The 24,033-nt window shown below is 63.5% G+C and overlaps 3 protein-coding genes and 3 non-coding genes across 6 annotated transcripts in view; 2 read left to right on the top strand and 4 right to left on the bottom strand.

Annotated features, from left to right (window-relative positions):
• Positions 1 to 24,033, top strand: part of LOC104342229 (uncharacterized) — a gene marked incomplete at its 3' end in the record, with an annotated part of 145,339 nt that overhangs the window by 83,496 nt on the left and 37,810 nt on the right. The gene's annotated exons all lie outside the window — the stretch shown is intronic.
• TRNAK-CUU (transfer RNA lysine (anticodon CUU)) lies at positions 801 to 873 on the bottom strand. The gene has a single exon. It is a non-coding gene; the product is annotated as a tRNA-Lys (tRNA).
• Positions 1,058 to 1,130, bottom strand: TRNAV-CAC (transfer RNA valine (anticodon CAC)). The gene has a single exon. It is a non-coding gene; the product is annotated as a tRNA-Val (tRNA).
• TRNAK-CUU (transfer RNA lysine (anticodon CUU)) lies at positions 1,309 to 1,381 on the bottom strand. Its single transcript has one exon. It is a non-coding gene; the product is annotated as a tRNA-Lys (tRNA).
• Positions 2,638 to 10,149, top strand: TRIM41 (tripartite motif containing 41). The gene is made up of 6 exons (XM_086481360.1): positions 2,638 to 3,369; positions 4,745 to 4,840; positions 5,810 to 6,040; positions 8,041 to 8,063; positions 8,559 to 8,686; positions 9,604 to 10,149. The coding sequence occupies exons 1-6, from the start codon at positions 2,668 to 2,670 to the stop codon at positions 10,119 to 10,121; spliced, it is 1,698 nt and encodes a 565-aa protein (XP_086337486.1). The 5' UTR covers positions 2,638 to 2,667; the 3' UTR covers positions 10,122 to 10,149.
• LOC104349992 (small ribosomal subunit protein RACK1) lies at positions 12,502 to 18,448 on the bottom strand. Its single transcript, XM_086481366.1, is given in 13 exon segments — positions 12,502 to 12,594; positions 12,597 to 12,630; positions 13,683 to 13,793; positions 14,827 to 14,879; positions 14,882 to 14,966; positions 15,028 to 15,039; positions 15,586 to 15,687; positions 15,831 to 15,926; positions 16,182 to 16,216; positions 16,219 to 16,328; positions 17,341 to 17,512; positions 18,268 to 18,312; positions 18,315 to 18,448. Coding segments are annotated over 13 exon segments (945 nt in total). The 5' UTR covers positions 18,376 to 18,448; the 3' UTR covers positions 12,502 to 12,565.

Raw genomic sequence — 24,033 nt, 5'->3', positions numbered from 1 at the left:
ACCTCTAAAAACCAGAGAGGAAGATGAAGGAAAAACCCCCAAATGACAAAAAACCCCCAAGGAAATGTAGAGAAAAAAAGGCAGCGGCGAGGGGAATTGACGCTGCCGTCCTTTCTGCTTCTAGAAGGGAATAAGAAAGGGGCTGTGGCGGAGCCCCGAGTCCCTGGGTGGTGGGAATTGGGCTTGGAAAACTTATGTGAAGGGAAAGAGGGAAGGGAAAGGGCTATGGCCAAAAGTTAGAGAAAGGGAAAAGGATGGAAAAGGGCAGTGATGAAAGCATACATAGAGGAAAAATGATGGGAAAAGGCTGTTATTAAAAATATAAAGGAAAAATAACGGGAAAGGGCTGTGATTAAAACATATATGGAGGAAAAATGGTGGAAAACGGTCATGACTAAAACATATATAGAGGAAAAATGATGGAAAAAGGCTATGATGAAAACATAGAGGAAAAATGATGGAAAAAGGCTGTGATTAAAACATCTATGGAGGAAAAATGATGGGAAAGGGCTGTTATTAAAAAATGAAAAGGAAAAATAACGGGAAAGGGCTGTGATTAAAACATATAAAGTAACAATGACGGGAAAGTGCGGCGATTATAGCGCACGCAAAGGGAAAATGACGGCAGACGGGCTGCGGCTCTCATCCCTGGTCCCGGCTCTTTTCTTTCCCTTCCTTCCGCAAGACCCAAATCCTTTTGCTTTCCACACAAACGTGAGGAATTGGGGCTCAGCTGCTTTCACCGGGGGGGGCTGGGGGGGGCGGAGGAAAAAAAAAAATAAAAAAAAAAAAGACCAACGCGCCCAACGTGGGGCTCGAACCCACGACCCTGAGATTAAGAGTCTCATGCTCTACCGACTGAGCTAGCCGGGCTGCGCGTGCCACCGCCCCCCCGCCACAGCCGACCCTGCGGCCCCGGGAGAGGAGCGGGGGGGGCCGGGGGTCCCGCAGCGATCGTGGCCTTTAACGGCACCGGGAGCCGCCGCCGGGAGCCCGCGCGGTCGCGGGGAAAAGGAGGGGAAAGAGAAGAAGGGGGGGAAAAAAGGAAAACGGAGGGTGTTTCTGCCCGGTTTCGAACCGGGGACCTTTCGCGTGTGAGGCGAACGTGATAACCACTACACTACAGAAACGCCGTGCGCGCCTTTTCCCCGCGTGGGGCTACGACGGTGCAAAACACCCCGCCGGTGCGGCGGGGACCGGGGGCCGGAGTCTCCGGGGGGGGAAGAGCCCGGCGGGGGCGGCAAAATAAATCCGAGAAAAGCCATAAAACCCCGAAAAACGTAAGAAAACAAAACAAAACAAAAAAAGCGCCCAACGTGGGGCTCGAACCCACGACCCTGAGATTAAGAGTCTCATGCTCTACCGACTGAGCTAGCCGGGCCGCTAGTGGACCGCGCGCCCGCGCGCCGCCTAGCCACGCCCACCCCTGCGGGGGCTCCGCCCACACCCCTCAGGCCCCGCCCTCGGTCACACGCACACCACACCCCTCCTCCGCCCCCGCTCCAGACCTCCAAGATCAACGAGGTGGAGGGGGTAGACAAGCCCGCTGCCGGGCGGCGGCGGGGACCACAGAGAGAGCGGCGGAGTCGCCGCGGCCTCTGCCGCCGCCGCCGCCGCCGCCGCGGTGACCGCACGGACAACGGGGCGCCGGGATCCCCCCGCGGCGACGCGGAGCGACGGGAGGGGGCGGCCAAAGCGCCGCCCCGTCGGTTTCCACCTCCCCCGGTGCCTTAGCAACCCGCCGCCTAGAGCGCCACTTCCGGTCAGCTGACGCTAAAAGGGCGGGGTTTGCCGCGGGGAGGCCGGAAAGCGGAAGCGTCGCGGCGTTTCCCGTCTGTTGGCGGAGCCCGCACCATAGAGAGTCAGCGGCGGCGGGGGCGGGAGAGGGGCTAGAGCGTCTTCCCCCCGCCCGGGCCGGGGTCGGCGAGCAGCGCGGGGGTGACGGGGAGAGCGGCCTAGCGAGGGCGGCACCCCCGGGCCCGCTTGGGCTGAGCTTGGGGCCAGGCCCGGCGGCGGGGATCGCTGTGGGGAGCGGTGAGGCCTAGAGCAGGCCCGGCTGGTGGCGGGGGGGGGGCCCTCCACCGGCGCCCGGTTAGGCCTTGGGGGTGTTGTGGGGTGGGGAGCGGCGTCAGGCCCGGCTGGGGGCGGGGGGAGCCCAAGTTTTGGGAGCCTGGGGGGGGCGGGGGGGAAGCGTTAGCGAGGGGGAGAGCAGCGCCCGGCCCGTGGCGGGGGTGGGGTGGGGGGAAGCGACACCCCGGGGGCCTCGGTGGCACCTGGGTGGGGACCAGCCACCCTTTGGGTCCGAGCTGGTGCCCACCCCAGCGTAGGGAGCGCTTGGAGAGGGGTCACCAGGGAGGCGTGAGGAAGAGGAGAAGCTCTCAGCATCCCCCCTACCCCCCAGGCCTCCCGCTCATGGCGGCCGCAGCGGTTTTAGGAGACGGGGTCCCTTCGGGGGGCTCCGGCGGGCGGCTGAACCCGGTGGAGACGCTGCAGGAGGAAGCCATCTGCGCCATCTGCCTGGACTATTTCGTGGACCCCGTCTCCATCGGCTGCGGGCACAACTTCTGCCGCGTCTGCATCTCCCAGCTCTGGGGCGGCGGCGGCGGCGGCGAGTACGAGGCGGCCCCGGGGGCGGCGGCGGCGGCGGTGGGCGACGGAGAGGTGGGGATGGGCGACGTGCTGGAAGAGGATCTAGAGGATGAGGAGGATGAGCTGGATGAGGACGAGCTGGATGTGGAGCAGGAGGAGGAGGAGGAGGAGGAGGGCGGCGCGGAGGAGGAGGAGGAGGAGGAGGAGGAAGACGACATGTGGAGCGAGGAGGAAGACGACGCCGACCTGTGGGAGGACCCGGTGGAGGAGGACATGTGGGACGGTGGGGTGGGGGGCGAGCTTTACTTTGGGGACGAGGACTATGACGAGGACGTGATGGAGGAAGACGTGGAGGAAGAGGAGGAGGAGGTGGAAGAGGAGGAAGAAGAGGTGCAAACGCCTCCTCCCCCCGTCCTGGCCACCCGCCCTCGACGCCTCCAGACCTTCACCTGCCCCCAGTGCCGAAAAACCTTTTTCCAGAGGAATTTCCGACCCAACCTCCAGCTGGCCAACATGGTGCAGATCATCCGCCAGCTCCACCCCCACCCCCAGCGCCTCGCGCCCCCCGCCCCCTCGGTTTCGGGCGCCGCGGCGGGAGCGCCGGGGGTCCTGGTAGCGGTGGGGGGTCAGGGCCCCCCGAATTTGTGCGAGAAGCACCAGGAACCCCTCAAGCTCTTCTGCGAGGTGGACGAGCAAGCCATCTGCGTGGTGTGCAGGGAGTCGCGGAGCCACAAGCACCACAGCGTCGTCCCCCTCGAGGAGGTCGTGCAGGATTACAAGGTACGGGGCGGGGGGGGAGGGGGTTTTTTTTGGGGACGACGAGGTGGTTTTGGGGTGGTTTTGGGGGCTGGGCCGTGCTGGGTAGGTCTTGCCGGGCCGGTTTGGGGAGCGGGATGGGGCGGGGGAAACCCCGACGCCGGCGGGTGCGTGGGTTTGGATGGGGAGGGTCTGGTGGACGGCGGGGGGGGAGGTTTGGGGAGGGGGAAGCCGGGGAGGAACCGTCAGTGAGCTCAGCCGGTGCCGTCGGGGCCGGTTTGGGGCGAAAAGGGGCGAAATCGGTCGGGGCTGTCGAGGCCGGTTTGGGGCGAAAAGGGGCAAAATGAGCCGGTGCCGTCGGGGCCGGTTTGGGGCGAAAAGGGGCAAAATGAGCCGGTGCCGTCGGGGCCGGTTTGGGGCGAAAAGGGGCAAAATGAGCCGGTGCCGTCGGGGCCAGTTTGGGGCGAAAAGGGGCGAAATAGGTCGGGGCTGTCGAGGCCAGTTTGGGGCGAAAAGGGGCAAAATGGGCTGGTGCCGTTGGGGCTGGTTTGGGGGCGAAATGAGCTGGTGCCATCGGGGCCGGTTTGGGTCGAAAAGGGTCGAAATTGGCCGGTGCCGTCGGGGTCGGTTTGGGGTGAAAAGGGGCGAAATTGGCCAGTGCCTTTGGGGCGAAAAGGGTTGAAATGAGCTGGTGCCCTCAGGGCCAGTTTAGGGCGAAAAGGGGCGGAATCGGCCGGTGCCTTTGGGGTGAAAAGGGGCGGAATCGGCCGGTGCCCTCAGGGCCAGTTTGGGGCGAAAAGAGGCGGAATCGGCCGGTGCCGTCGGGGCCAGTTTGGGGCGAAAAGGGGCGGAATCGGCCGGTGCCGTCGGGGCCAGTTTAGGGTGAAAAGGGGCGAAACGAGCCCCTGCGGCGTCGCCGGGGGGGGGGGCCACGGCTCTGGCGGCTTCGCTTTCTCCGTGGGGGTCGTATCTGGCATTTTGGGGTCTCGTGGAAGGCGGGGGGGGGGTGTTTTTTCGATCCCTTTCACATCCAGAAGCTTCTCGGAGGAGTCGCTGCCGCACGTGGTGGCGCCTCGCCTCGCCGGCAGCTCTCCGGAGGGAGAGTCGGCACCTCGGGGGGTTGTTTTGGGGGAAAAGTTGGGGGTTTGGGGGTTTCTTTTTTGTTTTAGGGGGGCAGGTTCCCTCTCTGGGTCCTCGAGTTGGTGTCTGGGGATGTTCCCCCCGTCCAAGGCGGGGGTGGGAGATTTGGGTTCCTAATTCCTAGTGCCCCCAGGGAGGAGCACGGAAGGGGAACAGCCTGAAACGCGGGGGGGGGGGGAGGTTGTTCTCAGGCCCAAACACGGGGGTTCACCTGAGCAGGGGGGTGGGGGGGCCTGATCCGGGGTGTTTCCTCCCTCAGAACAAACTCCAGAGCCACCTGGAGCCGCTGAAGAAGAAGCTGGACGCCGTCCTGAAGCAGAAATCCAACGAGGAGGAGAAGATCACGGAGCTGCGGGTGAGAACCGGCCGCTCCTGGCCCCAGGGGGACGCTCCCCTTCCCGCTTTCCCGCTTCTCCGGCTTCCACCGCGGCTGGAGGACGCTGGAACCGGGAAGCGCTGGGGGGGGGGGGGGGGGGGGGGCGAGTTGGGGGGAGCGTTTCCCTCCCCTCTGCCGGCGGGATCGGAGCTCTGGGGGTCCCAGGCGGGGCTGGCAGCCGTTTCCCCGCCGAATTTGAGCTCAATTAAGGGTTTTTTTTGGCGCCTGAGCCCGTCACGGCGGTCGGTGGCTCGGCAGAGGGGAGGAATCGCCACCCCGAGCCCCTCCATCCCACTCCAGGACAAGATGAAGCTGGAGATCAAAGAATTCCAGCGGGATTTCGAGGGGATCGGAGCCCTGGGGGAGGAATGGGGGTCCCAGGCGGGGGCTGGCAGCCGTTTGCCTGCTAAATTCGAGCTCAATTAAGGGTTTTTTTGGCGCCCGAGCGCGCGGTGGGGGTTTGTGGCTCGGCAGAGGGGAGGAATCGCCACCCTGAGCCCCTCTGTCCCGCTCCAGGACAACATGAAGCTGGAGATCAAAGAATTTGAGTCGGATTTCGAGGGGATCAGAGCCCTGGGGGAGGAATGGGGGTCCCAGACGGGACTGGCAGCCGTTTCCCCGCCGAATTTGAGCTCAATTAAGGGTTTTTTTGGCGCCTGAGCCCGTCACGGCGGTCGGTGGCTCGGCAGAGGGGAGGAATCGCCACCCCGAGCCCCTCCATCCCACTCCAGGACAAGATGAAGCTGGAGATCAAAGAATTCCAGTGGGATTTCGAGGGGATCGGAGCCCTGGGGGAGGAATGGGGGTCCCAGGCGGGGCTGGCAGCCGTTTCCCTGCCAAATTCGAGCTCAATTAAGGGTTTTTTTGGCGCCTGAGCGCGCGGTGGGGGTTTGCGGCTCGGCAGAGGGGAGGAATCGCCACCCCGAGCCCCTCCGTCCCCCCCCCCAGGACAAGATGAAGCTGGAGATCAAAGAATTCGAGTCGGATTTCGAGGTGCTGCACCAGTTCCTCATCGGGGAGCAGGTGCTGCTGCTGCACCAGCTGGAGGAGCGCTACGAGAGCCTGCTGGCGCGGCAGAGCGCCAACGTGCGCCAGCTGGAGGAGCGGAGCGCCGCCCTCGCCCGCCTCCTCGCCGAGGCGGAGGACAAGAGCAAGCAGGACGGGCTCCAGCTCCTCAAGGTCCTTCCCTGCGGGGGTTTCGGGGGGGGGGGGGAGAGTTTGGGGTGGGGTTTTTCCCCCCGCTTCCCGCGGTTGCTGGGGTGGGAAGAGGGGAATGTTGTGGGTTTGGGGTGGGTTTTTTTCCCCCCTTTCCCTTCTTCCCACGCCAGGAACAGAGGGATGTCGCGACAGATCCGGGGGTTTGGGGTCGTTTTTTCCCCCCTTCCCTCTATTCCTGGGGTGGGAAGAGGGGAATGTTGTGGGTTTGAGGTGCTTTTTTTCCCCCCTTCCCTTCTCCCCACCCCAGGAATAGAGGGATGTCGCGACAGATCCGGGGGTTTGGGGTCGTTTTTTCCCCCTTCCCTCTATTCCTGCAGTGGGAAGAAGGGAATGTCGCGATGGATCCGGGAGTTTGGGGTTGTTTTTTCCCCCTTCCCTCTATTCCTGGGGTGGGAAGAGGGGAATGTGACAGATCCGGGGGTCTGGGGTGTTTTTTTCCCCCCTTTCCCTTCTTCCCACCCCAGGAATAGAGGGATGTCGCGACAGATCCGGGGGTTTGGGGCGGTTTTTCCCCCCTTCCCTCTATTCCTGGGGTGGGAAGAGGGGAATGTTGTGGGTTTGGGGTGTTTTTTTCCCCCCTTTCCCCTCTTCCCACCCCAGGAATAGAGGGATGTCACGACAGATCCGGGGGTTTGGGGTCGTTATTTCCCCCCTTTCCTCTATTCCTGGGGTGGGAAGAGGGGAATGTGACGGATCCGGGGGTCTGGGGTGGTTTTTTCCCCCCTTTCCCTTCTTCCCACCCCAGGAATAGAGGGATGTCACGACAGATCTGGGGGTTTGGGGTCGTTTTTTCCCCCTTCCCTCTATTCCTGCAGTGGGAAGAAGGGAATGTCGCGATGGATCCGGGAGTTTGGGGTTGGTTTTCCCCCCTTCCCTCTATTCCTGGGGTGGGAAGAGGGAATGTTGTGGGTTTGGGGTGGTTTTTTCCCCCCTTTCCCTTCTCCCCACCCCAGGAATAGAGGGATGTCGCGACAGATCTGGGGGTTTGGGGTCGTTTTTCCCCCTTCCCTCTATTCCTGGGGTGGGAAGAGGGGAATGTGACGGATCCAGGGGTCTGGGGTGGTTTTTTCCCCCCTTTCCCTTCTTCCCACCCCAGGAATAGAGGGATGTCGCGATGGATCCGGGAGTTTGGGGCTGTTTTTCCCCCCTTCCCCCTATTCCTGGGGTGGGAAGAGGGGAAAGGGGGGAAAAACAATCCCAAACCCGCAGATCCGTCGCGACATTCCCCTCTTCCCACCTCAGGAATAGAGGGATGTCACGATGGATCCAGGAGTTTGGGGCTGGTTTTCCCCCCTTCCCTATTCCTGGGGTGGGAAGAGGGGAATGTTGTGATGGATCCGGGGGTTTGGAGTTGGTTTTTTTCCCCTCCTTCCCTCTATTCCTGGGGTGGGAAGAGGGGAATGTCGCGACGGATCCCAGGAGGAGGTAGAGCCCCGCTGCTGGGCCGAGCGAGGCCTCTCCCAGTTGGTTTTGGGCCTTCCCAAACTGGTCGGAGGAGCCTCGTGGTTGATCTCCGGACCCCGAAGCTCGCTCGCCTCGGCGGCCGCAGGAGCCCCACGAGGGGGGAACGTTGGGGGGGGGGGATCGAGCAGAGAGACCCCGCTTCCAGAAAGCTCTTCCCCACGGGAGACCGTCCTCACCCGGCGGAGGGATCCTTCCCCCGCCGGGATCCCACCACGGAGGGGGGGAAACAGGGATCCTTCCCCCGCCGGGATCCCACCACGGAGGGGGGGAAACGGGACCCCCCGCACGATTTGGGGTCCGCTGGGATGCCGGGGAAGAGCCTCGACCGTGGGTGAATCCGCAGGACGCGTCTCCCCGTGGGATATTCCCGGGCTCGGCGGGGCGGGGGGGGCTCGGCGCAGCGCTGGGGGCCAAGAGGTTTCGGCGGGAGCCCGCGCCGGGATCGGCCTCGGTCCTCCGTAACCTTTTCTTCCTCTTCCTCCCCCGCCCGCTCGCAGGACATCAAAGGCACTTTCATCAGGTCAGTGGCTGCTCCTCACCGGGAGGAGCTGGGGTTTTGGGGGGAAAAGCCCCGGGTTTGGTTTACAAGGCGGCTTTTCCGGGCTGGGGGTGGGTAACGCGAGGGGAAGCTCGGCCGTGGCCGGCGATGGCGGGAAGGTCCCGGCTGATGGCCCCGGCGGGGCAGAAACGGGAATTTTGGGGACGTGAGAGGAGGAAAAAGGGTGGGAAGAGACCTCGGGAGGTCCCGCAGCACTTTGGGAGCGGAGCTGGTAGAAATGGGAATTTTGGGGACGTAAGAGGGAGGAAAAAGGGTGGGAAGAGACCTCGGGAGGCCCCGCAGCACTTCTGGGAGCGGAGCTGGTAGAAATGGGAATTTTGGGGACGTAAGAGGGAGGAAAAAGGGTGGGAAGAGACCTCGGGAGGCCCCGCAGCACTTTGGGAGCGGAGCTCTGCCCCGCTCGGGGGGTTGGGGCGCGTGTTGGGCGGGTTTTTCACTTTTTCCCCCCGCCGGCAGATGCGAGAACATCAAATTCCAGGAGCCCGAGATGGTGCCGGTGGACGTGGGGAAAAAATATCGCAATTACTTTCTGCAGGACGTGGTGATGAGGAAGATGGAGAAAGTCTTCAGTAAAGTCCCTCAAGGTGAGCCAGACCCGGCCCCTCTGCCCGAGGGGAGCGACCAGGGAGGTTGGGGGGATTGAGGGGCCGCCGAGGGGGGTTGGGGGGGATTTGAGGGGGCGCCGAGGGGGTTTGGGGGGATTTGAGGGGCCGCCGAGGGGGTTTGGGGGGATTTGAGGAGGCGCCGAGGGGGTTTAGGGGGCGCCGAGGGGGTTTAGGGGGCGCCGAGGGGGTTTAGGGGGCGCCGAGGGGGTTTAGGGGGCGCCGAGGGGGTTTAGGGGGCACCGAGGGGGTTTGAGGGGGCACCGAGGGGTTTGAGGGGGCACCGAGGGGGTTTGAGGGGCACCGAGGGGGTTTGGGGGGGCACCGAGGGGGTTTGGGGGATTTGAGGGGGCGCCGAGGGGGTTTGGGAGGGTTGGAAGGAGGAGGGAGCAAGGAGGGAGTTTGAAGAGGGTATGTGAGGGGGTGACGAGGGGATTTGGGGGGATTTAAGGGGGTGGTGAGGGGATCTAACGGGGGGTGACAAGGGAATTTGGGGAGGGTTGAGGGGGGCGCTGAGGGACTCTGGGGAGAGTTGTAAGGGGAAGGGAGCGCCGAGGGAATTTGGGAGGGTTATGAGGGAGCGCGGAGGGAATCTGGGAGGAGTTAAGGGGGTGACGAGGGAATCTGAGGGGGTTACAAGGGGTTTAGCTGTATCCAGCCAAAACCAGTACAGACCCCGGGTGGGGGGCTATCCCTTGGGGTAGCCACTGGTGCTGCAGGTACACGCGTGGGGTGAGGATTTGGGTTGGGAATGAAGAGGATGGGGGGGAAAAAACCCCCTCGGGGGGGGGAAAAAACCCTCGGGGGGGGGAAAAAACCCCCTCAGGCTTGGGTTTAGGGGGAGATGGGGGTGACAGGCGACCCCCTGACGCCCCCGTCCCCCCCCCCCTCCCCGGCAGCCGATGTGACCCTGGACCCCGACACGGCCCACCCTCGCCTGAGCCTCTCCCTGGACCGCCGGAGCGTGAAGCTGGGCGAACGGCGCCAGGACCTGCCGGACAACCCCAAGCGTTTCGACTCGGATTATTGCGTTTTGGGCTCGCAGGGTTTCACCGCCGGTCGCCACTACTGGGAGGTGGAGGTGGGGGGCCGGCGGGGCTGGGCGGTGGGCGCCGCCCGCGAGACGGCTCGCCGCAAGGAGAAGACGGTGGGGCCGCACCCGAAGCGGGAGATCTGGTGCGTGGGCACCAACGGGAAGAAGTACCAAGCGCTGACGGCCACGGAGCAGACGGCCCTGTCGCCCGGCGAGCGGCCCCGGCGCTTCGGCGTCTACCTGGACTACGAGCGGGGCCAGCTGGGCTTCTACAACGCCGAGAGCATGACCCACATCCACACCTTCAACGCCTCCTTCCACGAGCGCATCTTCCCCTTCTTCCGCGTCTTGGCCAAGGGCTCCCGCATCAAAATCTGCGCCTGACCCCCGCCCCGCGCCGCGCCGCCCCCCGCCGGCGCCGCCCCGCCGGCCTTGCACTGCCCCGCGCTCTCCTTGGGGGGCTTCTCGTCTGATTTTCCTCCTTTTTCCTCCCGTCCTTGAACCCTTTTTCCTCCCGTCCTTGAACCCCTCGGGATCTCGCTGGCAGGGCCCGACGGCCCCACGCTCTTCTCGGGGTGCTCTCCCCCCCCTGGTTTTCTTCCCTCTCTCCCCCCCCCCGGTTTTCTTCCCTCTCCTCCCATCCTTGAAGCCTTCAGGATCTCCTTGCGGGGCCCAACAGCCCTGCGCTCTTCCTTGGGTTCTTTTCCTCCCCCCTCTCTTCCTTCTTTTCCTCCCCCCTCTCTTCCTTCTTTTCCTCCCCCTCTCTTCCTTCTTTTCCTCCCCCCTCTCTTCCTTCTTTTCCTCCCCCCTCTCTTCCTTCTTTTCCTCCCCCCTCTCTTCCTTCTTTTCCTCCCCCCTCTCTTCCTTCTTTTCCTCCCCCCTCTCTTCCTTCTTTTCCTCCCCCCTCTCTTCCTTCTTTCCTCCCCCCTCTCTTCCTTCTTTTCCTCCCCCCTCTCTTCCTTCTTTTCCTCCCCCCTCTCTTCCTTCTTTTCCTCCCCCCTCTCTTCCTTCTTTTCCTCCCCCCTCTCTTCCTTCTTTTCCTCCCCCCTCTCTTCCTTCTTTTCCTCCCCCCTCTCTTCCTTCTTTTCCTCCCCCCTCTCTTCCTTCTTTTCCTCCCCCCTCTCTTCCTTCTTTTCCTCCCCCCTCTCTTCCTTCTTTTCCTCCCCTCCTTGGACCCCTCGGGATCTCGTTGGCGGGCCCCAACGCTGCGCTCGCTCACGAGGCCTCTTCCCTCCCGCTGGGGTGGTTCGGAATCCGCCTCCGAGGGGGTTTTAACTCCGGCTCTTCCCACCAGGAAGCTCCTCTCTCCCTGTTTTTTTTTTTTTTCCCCCCCTTCCCCCAAATCCTTCCAGCGCGGCGGCGGTTCGGTTCGAGGTCTGGGGGGGGCTCCGGGGCGCGAGTGCTCCTCGGCTTCTCCAATCTCTTCCCCAAAACCTGCGGCTTTTGCCTCCTGGATTTGTTGGGAATTCCCCTCCCGGGCATCCTCGGGGCCCACCTGGACCCGCCATCGTCTCCTCCTGGTTTTTTTTTGGGGGGGGGAGGGGGGTGGTCTCTGCTCTCTAACCCCCCCCAACGCTTCCCTTCGTGACCATTTCTGGTGGGCCTGGCACTTTATCGGGGGCCGAGGAGGGGGCGAAGAGCCGCTCTCCTCCTCCTCCTCCTCCTCCTCCTCCTCCTCCTCCCCCCCCAGAGCCGGCGCATCCCGGCCGCGGGGGTCGGAACCGGCCGGAATGGGGGTATTTATTTTTCTCTCCCCCCCTTTTTTTTTTTTAATTTCTCCTCTCGGCCGCCGTGGAGTTTCCAGCGGGATCCTCTCCCGCTCCAGGGACTCGGCCCGACACCCCTTGGGGTTTCTTCTTCCCTTTTTTTTTTTTCATTTTTGTTGGTGGATTGGTTATTTGGTTTTTTTTTTTCTCCTGTTGGCATTACAGAGCTAGTTCAAAATATTTTTGGCTAAAATAAGAATTAAAATGGAGATTTAGTTTTATGAGATGTCAAGAAATAATAATAATAATAATAATAATAAAGGACAAGATTGTAAACCCACGTCTCCGGCCTCTCGCGATCCCGGTCGAGGCTGGAAGGAGCCGTTCCCCGGCAAATCTGCCTTAAATCCCGCGCCGGGAGGGATGGGGGGTCAGGGTCCCCCCGCAGCCTGCCTGGCCTTGCTCCCCTCCCCCCACCCCACCCCCCCCAGCCGCCCCTCTAATCTCCCCTCGTTAATCCTGCCCTAATCCCTCCCAATTAGCTCAGGGCTGAGAAGTTCCCCCGTTAAACCCCCTCCCTTCGTTAGCGGCGCCTCGGAAATCCCCCGGGGGGGGATGACGAGGCCCCGAGGCCTCGCTTCCCTAACCGCTGCTGCTGGAATTTATCCGTTTTCTGGGGTTTTCTCGGGATTTTTTGTTCCTTTTTTCCCAGGTCTGCGGCAGCACGGGAGAACCCCCCCCCCCCCCCCCACCCCCCCGGAGTCGCTCGCTGGCCCCGTCGCCCACTTCCCACCACGTCCCCACCCCCCCCTCCGCCATCGATTCTCCTGCACCGCGGGCTCTGAAACGGCTCGTGGGCCACCCGTGGCCCCTGGCCACCCCCGCGCCCCCACCCTCGGAGGCCTGGGGACCCCCGTCTGGTGGCCACCACGCTCTCCCCGTCGGGGTTTTGTCTCCCTGATCCGCGTCCCGCCGGAGCCGAGCTCCGACCCCGGCTCTTCCCCGCACCCCCAGGTCGTGGGGTGGCCCCGCAGGGGACAGGAGGGGGCCCCAGGAGCTCCCTAAAACGCTCTTTTATTGGGTTTCGTACACCAAAATCTGCCGTTCCTCGCGCCCGCGTCCTTATCTGGTGCCGATGGTGACCTGCCAGACCGGACGAGGTTGTCGGTGTAGCCGGCGAAGAGGGTCTGCGGAGGAAAGGGGGAGGCGGGTGAGGGGCGGGGGGCGAGGGGGGACCCCGGGGCGGGGGGCCAAGGGGCTGCGGGCCCCGGCGGGGGGGGGGGGGGGGGGGGGGGCGACTCCTGCAGCGGAGAGTTGGACCCCGATGGCCCAGGGGTTGGGGAGGTAGAGGAGGAGAGCTGGGAGGGAGGAAGGAAGGAGAGCCCAGGAAGGAAGGCAGGAGAGCCCAGGAAGGAAGAAAAGCAAGGAAGGAAGGAAGGAAGGCAGGAGAGCCCAGGAAGGAAGAAAAGCAAGGAAGGAAGGAAGGCAGGAGAGCCCAGGAAGGAAGAAAAGCAAGGAAGGAAGGAAGGCAGGAGAGCCCAGGAAGGAAGAAAAGCAAGGAAGGAAGAAAAGCAAGGAAGGAAGAAAAGCAAGGAAGGAAGAAAAGCAAGGAAGGAGAGCCCAGGAAGGAAGAAAGGAAGGAAGGAGAGCCCAGGAAGGAAGAAAGGAAGGGAGAAGACCCCAGGAAGGAAGGAGGAGACCACCAAAGGAAGGAAGGAAGGAGGGAGCGAAGGAGACCCCAGGAAGGAAGAAAAGAAGGCAGGAAGGAGGCGAGGAGAGGCCGGGAAGGAAGGAGGCGAGGAGAGGCCGGGCAGGAAGGAGCGAGGAGAGGCCGGGCAGGAAGGAGGCGAGGGAAGGCAGAGCGAGGAGAGGCCGGGAAGGCAGGAGGCGAGGAGAGGCCGGGAAGGCAGGAGGCGAGGAGAGGCCGGGAAGGCAGGAGGCGAGGAGAGGCCGGGAAGGCAGGAGGCAGAGGAGAGGCCGGGAAGGCAGGAGGCGAGGAGAGGCCGGGAAGGCAGGAGGCGAGGAGAGGCCGGAAGGCAGGAGGCGAGGAAGAGCCCGGGCAGGGAAGGAGGCGAGGAGAGCCCAAGGAAGGAGGCGAGGAGAGGCCGGGAAGCTCTCGCCCTTGCGGGCAGGGATGGCCCCGGGAGCGGAGCACGAGCGTCTGCACGGGCCCTCGGCCCCTCGAGCAGCGGGAGGGTCCCCCAGACCCCCGTTCCCCGGGGCAGGGGGGGGGTTTTACCTGCCCGTCCGCGGACCAGGCCAGCGAGGTGCACTGGGGCGGCTCGGCCTTGCTGCTGGTGCTGATCACCTCCTGCTTCAGCTCGTCCACGATGATCTTCCCTTCCAGGTCCTGCAGGAGGACAGGAGGTGGTGAAGGACCGAGGGGGGCGGGGGGGGGAAGGGGGTCCCGCAGCGGGAAACTCCCCCGACCGACCCCACCTCTGGGAGCAGAGGGTCGCTCAGAAACAGCCTCTGGATTTTCCGCACGGAGACGCGGTCAGACGGCACCCAAGTGTTTCATCACGGCGCGGCGGCGCTGCCCCGCGGCCACCGCCACCCTCCTCGGCCAAGGGGGACCCGTGGCTGCTGCGTGACCCCCGCCCCCCCCCCCGGTGGGACAGCTCCTCCCTGGGGGAGCTCCTCCTCCAAGAGCTGCGCCCGGAGCCAGGACCTCAACTGTGGAGGTGACTCCAAACCCAGGAGAAACCCCCAAAACCGAAGGAACTGAGTCTCCTCCAAGAGCTGCGCCCCAAAGCGAGGACCTTGACCATGGAGGTGACTCCAAACCCAGGAGAAAGCCCCAAAACCAAAGGAACTGAGTCTCCTCCAAGACCTGGGCCCCAAAGCAAGGACCTTGACCATGGAGGCGACTCCAAAACCCCCAAAACCAAAAGAACTGAGTCTCCTCCAAGAGCTGCGCCCCAAAGCGAGGACCTTGACCGTGGAGGTGAGTCCAAACCAGGAGAAACCCCCAAAACGAAGGAACTGAGTCTCCTCCAAGAGCTGCGACCCAAAGCGAGGACCTTGACCATGGAGGTGACTCCAAACCCAGGAGAAAGCCCAAAACCAAAGGAACTGAGTCTCCTCCAAGACCTGGGCCCCAAAGCAAGGACCTTGACCGTGGAGGCGACTCCAAAACCCCCAAAACCAAAAGAACTGAGTCTCCTCCAAGAGCTGCGCCCCAAAGCGAGGACGTTGACCATGGAGGTGACTTCAAACCCAGGAGAAACCCCCAAAACTGAAGGAACTGAGTCTCCTCCAAGACCTGGGCCCCAGAGCGAGGACCTCAACCGTGGAGGTGACTCCAAAACCCCCAAAACGGAAGGAACTGAGTCCTCTCCCGGAGGAGCCCTGCCCAGCCGGGGACAGGAGGGGGGACGTACCCAGATCTTGATGCTGGGGCCGGTGGCGGCGCAGAGCCAGTAGCGGTTGGGCTGAAGCAGAGGGCGTTGATGATGTCGCCGCCGTCCAAGGTGTAGAGGTGTTTGCCTTCGTTGAGGTCCCACAGCATGGCCTGGCCGTCCTGCGGGGCGCGAGGAGTCGTCGTTGGGGCGAAAACCAACCCTCGTGTCCCCCACCGGGACCTTTCCCGCCCCCTCGTTGGGATCTTTTCCGCCTCCAAGAGGCCCTTTTCCGCTGTGACCACGGTGAAGCCATGGAGACCCCAGGAAGAAAGGAGGAGAGGAGCCCACCCAAGGAAGGAAGGAAGGAGAGGAGAAGACCACCCAAGGAAGGAAGGAAGGAAGGAGAGGAGCCCACCCAAAGGAGGAAGGAAGGAAGGAAGGAAGAAGAGGAGCCCACCCAAAGGAGGAAGGAAGGAAGGAAGGAAGAAGAGGAGCCCACCCAAAGGAGGAAGGAAGGAAGGAAGGAAGAAGAGGAGCCCACCCAAAGGAGGAAGGAAGGAAGGAAGAAGAGGAGCCCTCCCAAAGGAGAAAGGAAGGAAGGAAGAAGAGGAGCCCAACAAGGCAGGAAGAAGGAAGGAAGAAGAGGAGCCCACCCAAGGAAGGAAGGAAGGAAGGAAGAAGAGGAGCCCACCCAAAGGAGGAAGGAAGGAAGGAAGAAGAGGGGACCACCCTAAGGAGGAAGGAAGGCAGGAGCAGAGGAGACCTTCACCCTCGCCCCTGTGACACGTACCTTGCCACGGAGGCGCAGAGGGAGCCGTCGGGGGAGACGGTCACCGTGTTCAGGTAGCCCGTGTGCCCGATGTGGTTCGTCTTCAGCTTGCAGTTGGCCAAATTCCACACCTGGGGCGGGCGGGGACCACGGGGGTAGAAGAAAAGGGGGTTAAACCGCTACAGCACCCCAATTCTGGGGGATACAGGGGGGGAAACCCCCTTCCCCGGGGCACTCGGGGACCCCAGCGAAGGTCTGGCAGACGCCACCTCACCTTCACCAGTTTGTCCCAGCCGCAGGAGACGATGATGGGGTTGCTGCTGTTGGGGGAGAAGCGGACGCAGGACACCCACTCCGAGTGGCTCTCGTCCTGGGGAAGAGGAACGGCGCTGGGTCTTCCCCACCCCGTGTGTGTGTGTCCCCCCCCCGACACCCCGTCCCCTCAGGCCCCACTCCGGGGTCGGCGAGGAACATCTCGCTCTCACCACGAGGGCCGGGCTGGAAGACCCGGGGTTCCCCACCCAAAAGCGGTGGATTTGACCTCAAACCAAGTCCACGGGAGGTGCTTCCGGTGGAGGTGGGACGTGGAAGCCCACCCGCCCCGGGGCTGGGGGGAGGGGCTCACCTGCACCGTGTACTTGCAGACGCCCAACGTGTTCAGAGCTTGATGGTCTTGTCCCTCGAGCCCGACACGATCTGGCGGTTGTCGGAGGAGAAGGCCACGCTCAGGACGTCCTTGGTGTGGCCCACGAAGCGACGGGTGGTGGTGCCGCTGAAGAACAGGGAGACAGAACGGGACAGGCTCAGGGACAAATTCCACCGAGGAGGGAGGAGAAAAAAATCCCAATATTTCAAGGCAAAAGGAACACGGAGGGGTCTGTGAAAGGGTAAGGAGCGACGGTTCCCTTTTTTTCCCCTCAAACCCCTCCTATGCCACCGCCAGCCCCCCCAAGGTCCTCCCTGTCCCCTCAAACCCCCCAACCCCACCCGCAGCCCCCCAAGGTCCTCCCTGTCCCCTCAAACCCCCCCAACCCCACCGCCAGCCCCCCAAGGTCCTCCCTGTCCCCTCAAACCCCCCCAACCCCACCGCCAGCCCCCCAAGGCCCTCCCTGCCCTCCTAAACCCCCCTACTCCACCTCCAGCTCCCCAAGGCCCTCCCTGTCCCCCCAAACCCCACAACCAGCCCCCAAGGTCCTCCCCATCCCCCGACTCCACCGCCAGCCCCTCAAGGCCCTCCCCATCCCCCAAACCCCCAACCCCATCGCCAGCCCCCCAAGGCCCTTCCTGTCCCCTAAAATCCCCCAATCTCACTGCCAGCCCCCCAAGGCCCTCCTCGTCCCCCAAATCCCCCTACCCCACCTCCGGCCCCCCAAAGCCCTCCCTGTCCCCCCAAATCCACCTCCATGGATTTGGAGAAGGAGTGGGGGAACTGGGAGGAATTTAACCCACGCCCCCCCCCCGGCTCTGCCAATCTGGGCCCCTCTTCTCCTGGCTGAACACCACCCTCCCCACCCCACCCCAAATTCAGCCCAGAATGACCCCAAAAGAAGAGCCTTGAGCCCTCCTCGACGCTCCTCTCCCGTCATAATTGCAGGACGGTGTCTTCAGATCCCGGAGGATCGTCAAGACTTTGCGTCGGGTCTAATCATCGAGAGAAGGCGCCAAGGAAGAGCGGCCCCACACCCCCCCGATTCCTGCCTCCCCCCCCCAAACTCTTCCTTTTTGACAGGTCCATGACCCCGTCCCCCCTCTCTCCCAGGCGCCCCCCCCCGCCCCCGACTCACGTGGTGAGGTCCCAGAGGCGCAAGGTGCCGTCCCAGGAGCCCGAGAGGGCGAACTGCCCGTCGGAGGAGATGACCACGTCGCTGACGAAGTGCGAGTGGCCGCGCAGCGCCCGCTGCGGGATCCCGTAGTTGGTCTCGTCACGGGTCAGCTTCCACATGATGATGGTTTTGTCTGGGGGAGGGGGGCAGAGAGAGGGGTAAGGGGGGGGTCACCTCGGGGGGTGCAGCCTCTGTCAACCCGCAGGAATCGGGGGGGGGGGGGGGCTGTCAAAGAAAAGGGGGTGACCAGGTCTCTGCGCCCTCCTGCCGGTCGTGACGAGCAGGGGCCTGCCCTCCTCTCCCCGACTCCCAAAGTGGGGGGGCTCCAGCCTATTCCCCCCCCTACCCAGCAAATCCCCAGGCCATGGTCTCCCTTTCGCCCCTCTCTCCTACCAAGCCCCAGCGCCTTCCCTGCCCCTCTCCCCTCTGGGCTCATGGTCTCCCTCCATGCTCTCCCTGTGACCCCCAGACCATGGTCTCCCCCTGTCCCTTCTCCCCTCCATGTTCTCCCTGGGGACCCCAGATCACGGTCTCCCCTCGCCCCTTCTCCCTTCCACGGTCTCCCCTCCACGGTCTCCCTGGGACCCCCAAATCATGGTCTCCACACTCTGCACTCATGGTCTCCCTGGGACCCCCAGATCATGGTCTCCCCGCCCCACTCCGGCCTCACGGTCTCCCCTCGCCCCTCCTCCCTCCACGGTCTCCCCGAAACCCCCCCTCACCCCCTCCCACCCCCTCCTTGACCTCTGACCTCTCCTGCTCCTCTCCTCACCCAGCCCAACGGTCTCCCCCCTCCCCAGGCTGATGGTCTCCCCCTGACTCCCCCCTCCCCCCCTGTCCCATGGTCGCCCCCGACCCCCTCCCGCCCCGCCCGGGTCCGGCCCTCACCGCGCGAAGCGGAGAGAATCATGTCCGGGAACTGCGGCGTGGTGCGATCTGGGTCACCCAGCCGTTGTGGCCCTTCAGGGTGCCCCGCAGGGTCATCTGCTCCGTCATGGCGGCGGCGGGGCGGGAGGATGGCGGCGGATTCAACGGAGGCCACGGCCCGGTCCCCTCCGGCCGCCCTCTGCAGCCGCCAGCGCGGGGAGAGAAAGAGACCGAGGCGGTTTCCGGCGGAAGCGGAAATGGCGTGAGGTCTGTACGGCAACATGGCGGCGCGCGCGGCGGCGGGGCAACATGGCGGCGCGCAGGGCGCTGTACGGAAAGCGGGGTGGGGGGAGTGCTGGTAATGGGGGGGGACGGACACGGACGTAAGGAAGGTCCGGGGGGGGTGAAGGTGGGGTTGGGGGGTTTGGGGGGACGGGGAGGGCTTGGGGGGCGAAGGTGGGGTTGGGGGGTTTGGGGGGGCAGTGAGGGCCTGGGGGGGCTGGAGGTGTGTTTGAGGGGACAGTGAGGGCCTTGGGGGGCTGGAGGTGGGGTAGGGGGATTTGGGGGGACGGGGAGGGCCTTGGGGGGCTGGCGGTGGGGTTGGGGGCTTTGGGGGGACAATGAGAGCCTGGGGGGGGCTGGAGGTGGTTATGGGGGGACGGGAAGGGCCTTGGGGGCCGGCGTGGGGTAGGGGGCTTTGGGGGGACAATGAGGGCCTTGGGGGGCTGGAGGTGGGGTTGGGGGATTTGGGGGGGCAGTGAGGGCCTTGGGGGGCTGTCGGTGGGGTTGGGGGCTTTGGGGGGACAATGAGAGCCTGGGGGGGGCTGGAGGTGGGTTTGGGGGGATGGGGAGGGCCTTGGGGGCCTGGCGGTGGGGTTGGGGGGTTTGAGGGGACAATGAGGGCCTTGGGGGGCTGGCAGTGGGGTTGAGGGGTTTGGGGGGGCAATGAGGGCCTGGGGGGGGCTGGCGGTGGTGTTGGGGGGGTTTGGGGGGGCAGTGAGGGCCTTGGGGGGCTGGTGGTGGGGTTGGGTGGTTTGGGGGGACGGGGAGGGCCTTGGGGGCTGTCGGTGGGGTTGGGGGATTTGGGGGACAATGAGGGCCGGGGGGGGGGCTGTCGGTGGGTTTGGGGGGCTTTGGGAGGAGAATGAGGGCCTTGGGGGGCTGGAGGTGGGGTAGGGGGATTTGGGGGAGGCAGTGAGGGCCTTGGGGGGCTGGAGGTGGGGTTGGGGGCTTTGGGGGGACAATGAGGGCCTTGGGGGGCTGGAGGTGGGGTTGGGGGCTTTGGGGGGACAATGAGGGCCGGGGGGGGGGCTGGAGGTGGGTTTGGGGGGATGGGGAGGGCCTTGGGGGCCTGGCAGTGGGGTTGGGGGGTTTGGGGGGACAATGAGGCCTGGGGGGAGCTGGCGGTGGGTTAGGGGGGGTTTGGGGGGGGCAATGAGGCCTGGGGGGGGCTGGCGGTGGGTTAGGGGGGTTTGGGGGGGCAGTGAGGGCCTTGGGGGGCTGGCGGTGGGCAGAGGGTTAAGGAAACAAGGCCATTTTAAGCTCCTGCGTGTTTAAAGTCCACCGGGTAAGAAAATCGCCCCAAAATAGCAGCAATGGGGCCTTTGGGGGGGGCCAGTTTGGGCCAGCAGCCCTGGCGGTCCGAAGCCCGCTGCTGGCCCGCGGCCACGGGTCTTTCACAGCCCGGGCGTCTGCTTTCAGCCCAGACGTTCCCGGCCCGGCGTCACCCAGAGCCTGGGGCGCCCCTCGGCGCCGGGGTTTGGGCTCTGCGGCCAGAGAGGAGACCCCCCCCCCCCCGAGGAGGCCCCGCCGTGACCCCCCGCTTCCCGCACGGCGCTTCTTTACCCCGCGGCAGCGTGGCTTGGGGCTTTTTCCCCCTCCCCTCTCCCAAATCCAGAGGGGTTTGGTGGAGTTCGGCGCCAGGTCGCGGCCTCTGACCCCCCATCGGCCCCCGGGGACCTTCGCTGGGTTTTGGGGCTTGAGGAGGCCCCTCTGCACCCCACATGTCCCGAAATCCTCAGGTTTTTGGGCGTCCCGAAATCACTCAGGTTTTTGGGTGTCCCGAAATCCTCAGGTTTTTGGGCGTCCCGAATGCTCGGGTTTGGGGCGTCCCGAAATGCTCGGGTTTGGGGCGTCCCGAAATGCTCGGGTTTGGGGCGTCCCGAAATCCTCAGGTGTTTCGGGATGTCCCGAAATGCTCGGGTTTGGGGCGTCCGAAATCTTCAGGTTTGGGGTGTCCCGAAATGCTCGGGTTTGGGGGCGTCCCGAAATGCTCGGGTTTGGGGCGTCCCGAAATGCTCGGGTTTGGGGCGTCCCGAAATCCTCAGGGTTTGGGCGTCCCGAAATGCTCGGGTTTGGGGCGTCCCGAAATCCTCGGGTTTGGGGCGTCCCGAAATCCTCGGGTTTGGGCGTCCCGAAATCCTCAGGGTTTGGGCGTCCCGAAATCCTCGGGTTTGGGGCGTCCCGAAATCCTCGGGTTTGGGGCGTCCCGAAATCCTCGGGTTTGGGGCGTCCCGAAATGCTCGGTTTTCGGGTGTCCTGAAATCCTCAGGTTTGGGGCGTCCCGAAATCCTCGGTTTCCAGGCTTTGGCCAGGAACCTGCCCCCTCCCGTGTCCCGCGGGCAGAGCTCCTGGCCAAGGTCCCGCCTTCAAGAACTGGCATCCGCTCCCCCCAGCCTCAGCGAGAGGGCTGGCGTGGGCTTTTGGGGCGGTTTCAGCCCATTTTCTCAGCGTTCCGGGGGTGGGAAACGCCGCTGGCGGAAGCGGAGCCCAGCGTGCCCCTTCCTCGTCACGCCTCTGCCCCGGTCGGGGCCGTAGCGCCCTCGGAACGTCTCGTTTGCCCTCGTGACGGGCAGTTTGGGCGGCTGACTCGGAGGGATCGGAGCCAGTTCGGGTGAGCGGCACCGTCAGAGAGTATTTTCTCTCTCCTGGTTATTAAAAAAAACCCCCGTCAGGTGACTAATTAGGGGAGAGATGGACGATTTTGGACATTTTTGACTAACTTTGCGCTGCTTCCAGCCGCGTTAACGGGCGAAAACGCATCTTTCGGGGCTGTGCCTGTGGGACCGGTCTGCGTTTCGATGCCTGTTCCTCTGGTTTCGGGAAAAAAACCCGTCGCAGAGCTTTGTAAAAAAGACCCCCCCAAAAGTAAAAAAAAAAAACAAAAAAAAACAAAAAAATAATCCCTTTTGGCGCAAAAATTTCATTCTCGAGCGCGTGTCTCGGCGCTGGGGGGGGGGGGGGGGCTGGGCGCCTTGGAAGCGAGGAGAGGCCGAGCGCCGTGTTTTCTGCGAGGTTGGTGGGTTCCTTCAAAACCGCCGTGTTTTCTGCGAGATTGGTGGGTTTCCTTCAAAAACCGCCGTGTTTTCTGCGAGATTAGTGGTTTCCTTCAAAACCACCCAAATTGGGGAATCCCGCTGCTGAGCGGTGGCGGGAGGAGGGCGGGAAGCACGAGCGCGCTGCGCCTCGCGCTTCGTTTTCGGGCCAGAACCCGCCGCCGTGTGTGTGTCCCCCCACCTTGGGGGGTCCTGGCTCCCGCGTCGTGTCCCCCCCCCCCCAAACCGCCCGCGGGGTGGCCGAAGTCACCGGCTCGGCCCTCGGGAGGATCCAGTTCCCGCCGTGACCCCCTGGGGCCCCTCCAGCCCCCACTCCCCGTCCACCGCGGCATTCCCGACGGCTAAATTAGGCGACGGCACCGTCCCCGCTGCCAGCGCAGCTGCCGCCCCCGCGGCGGCTCCCCCCGCCTCGCCGCGGCCCCACGGACACCCCCACCCCCCACCCCGGCGGGGCTGGGTGCCCCTTTCCCGCGGCGCCGCGCTCCCAAAAATCCCGTAGCGCCGGCAAAACCCCCGGGCAGCAAAACGGCCCCGGTTTGGGCAACTTTGGCGTCGCGGAAAAGCAACCGCGGGGTTTGGTAAGTTGGGGGTTTGGGGGGGTTGGGGGGGGTTTGGGTGGTTTCGGGGGGGTTCGGTCGGTTTTGGGGTGGTTTCAGTCAGTTTTGGGGTGGTTTCAGTCGGTTTTGGGGTGGTTTCAGTCGGTTTTGGGGTACTTTTGGTTGGATTTGGGTGTTTTTCAGTCAGATCTGGGGTTTTTTTGGTCGGTTTGGGGTTTTTCTTCAGTCGGTTTTGGGGTGCTTTCTTCAGTCGGTTTTGGGGTGCTTTCGGTCGGTTTTGGGGTGCTTTCGGTCGGTTTATGGGGTGGTTTTGGTCGGCTTTGGGGTGTTTTTGGTCGGCTTTGGGGGTTTTTTCCATTGGATTTGGAGGCTTTTCTGGTCGGGTTTGGGGTGGTTCGGTCAGTTTGGGTGGTTTCGGTCAGTTTGGGGTGGTTTCGGTCAGTTTGGGGTGTTTTATGGTCAATTTTTAGGGGTTTTTCCATTGGATTTGGTTTTTTTTTCCGTTGGATTTGGGGTTTTTTGGTCGGTTTGGGGTTGTTTCGGTCGGTTTTGGGGTGTTGTTTTGGTCGGATTTGGGGTGTTTTCCCCCTTCCCACCAGCGCCGGAGAGGCGGGGAAGGCGAAACTCGTGGGTGTCGCGTTGCTGGGTGCCGGGGGGGCTGCGGGGGGTCTTGGGTGCGGGGCCGGGGGACGCGCTGGGAGAGCGGGAGAAGCCTGGATCCAACCAGGCTTGGAGTCCTGTGCGTGAACCGTCCGTCCTTTTCGTCTGGTTTTTAGGGGAAAGAGGGGGTTGTTCCCCCTCCCTGTGTACATAACCCCATCTGCGCTAGAAACAAAATCCGCTCATTTAATTTGAAATTATGCCTTTTTTAATATATATAACATAACAAAATATGAATAGAAATAGAGAATATATTTTATTTAAAAATAAAAATGTAATATATTCTTTGTTAAAGTATGAGTATATAAATATATCATACATATTTCGCGCTGAAACACAGGGAAAGGCTTAGCAGGATGAATTCTGGCGGGTTTTTTTCCGTCCTTTTAGGACAACACCACACAGAAATAATTTTGTGACGCTCTCCTGGCTCGGTTTGCCCGTTTCTTCATAAATTTAGGTCCTCCCCACCGCGTTTATCCGACTTAGCGGTTCGCGGGAGATGTTCGTACGGCGCGTAATAATCTCCTTCCCGCTCTGATCCGACGCCGTTTCCCACCCCGGTTTTGGCCCTTTGCCTTCCCGCAGCCGCCGCTCAAGCTCCTCCGGCCGTGCTGCTCGGGACGCTGGGAGGATTCTGAGCAGAAAAACGAAGTTCTGAGGATTTCCCTGTCCGCTCGGAGTGATTTAGGAAGGAAAACGTGGTGGCGGAGTCTGTCCTCTCGGGTGCCTTGATAAGGGGCAAGCAAAGGGCGCAAAACCCACGTCCCTTCGCCCAACCATCTCCCGCGTAGACCAGAAAACTCTAATAACGGGGGGGAAAAAAGGGGGGAAAAAGCTGCTGCGACTCCATGGATTTCCCCCTTCCGGCGTTTACTCCCGCGGGCAAAAATATTCTGGGTGTTTTCCTCCGCGCCGCTGGCAAGGCCCGGGTTTCCCCGGCCGCGATGCTTCAACGATGGTCCCTCTTGTCCCGCCAGGTTGACGGAGCTCCTGGAGGTGGTTCCAGTCAGGAAGCGAACGTGATGATGGAGTCAGGTACGGGAAGGCCAAGTCCCGACTCCTTTGGGGCCCAACCCCCCCAGCTTTGGGGCCCAACCCCCCAGCTTTGGGGCCCTACCCCCCCAGCTTTGGGGCCCAACCCCCCCAGCTTTGGGGCCCAACCCCCCCAGCTTTGGGGCCCAGCACCCCAGCTTTGGGGCCCAGCACCCCCAGCTTTGGGGCCCAACCCCCCC

This window comes from Leptosomus discolor, unplaced genomic scaffold (genome assembly GCF_034619465.1).
Source record: "Leptosomus discolor isolate bLepDis1 unplaced genomic scaffold, bLepDis1.hap2 HAP2_SCAFFOLD_117, whole genome shotgun sequence".
Lineage (NCBI taxonomy): Eukaryota > Metazoa > Chordata > Aves > Leptosomiformes > Leptosomidae > Leptosomus > Leptosomus discolor.
Note: the sequence above shows the minus strand (reverse complement) of the source record. Positions and strands in the feature narration are given on the sequence as shown.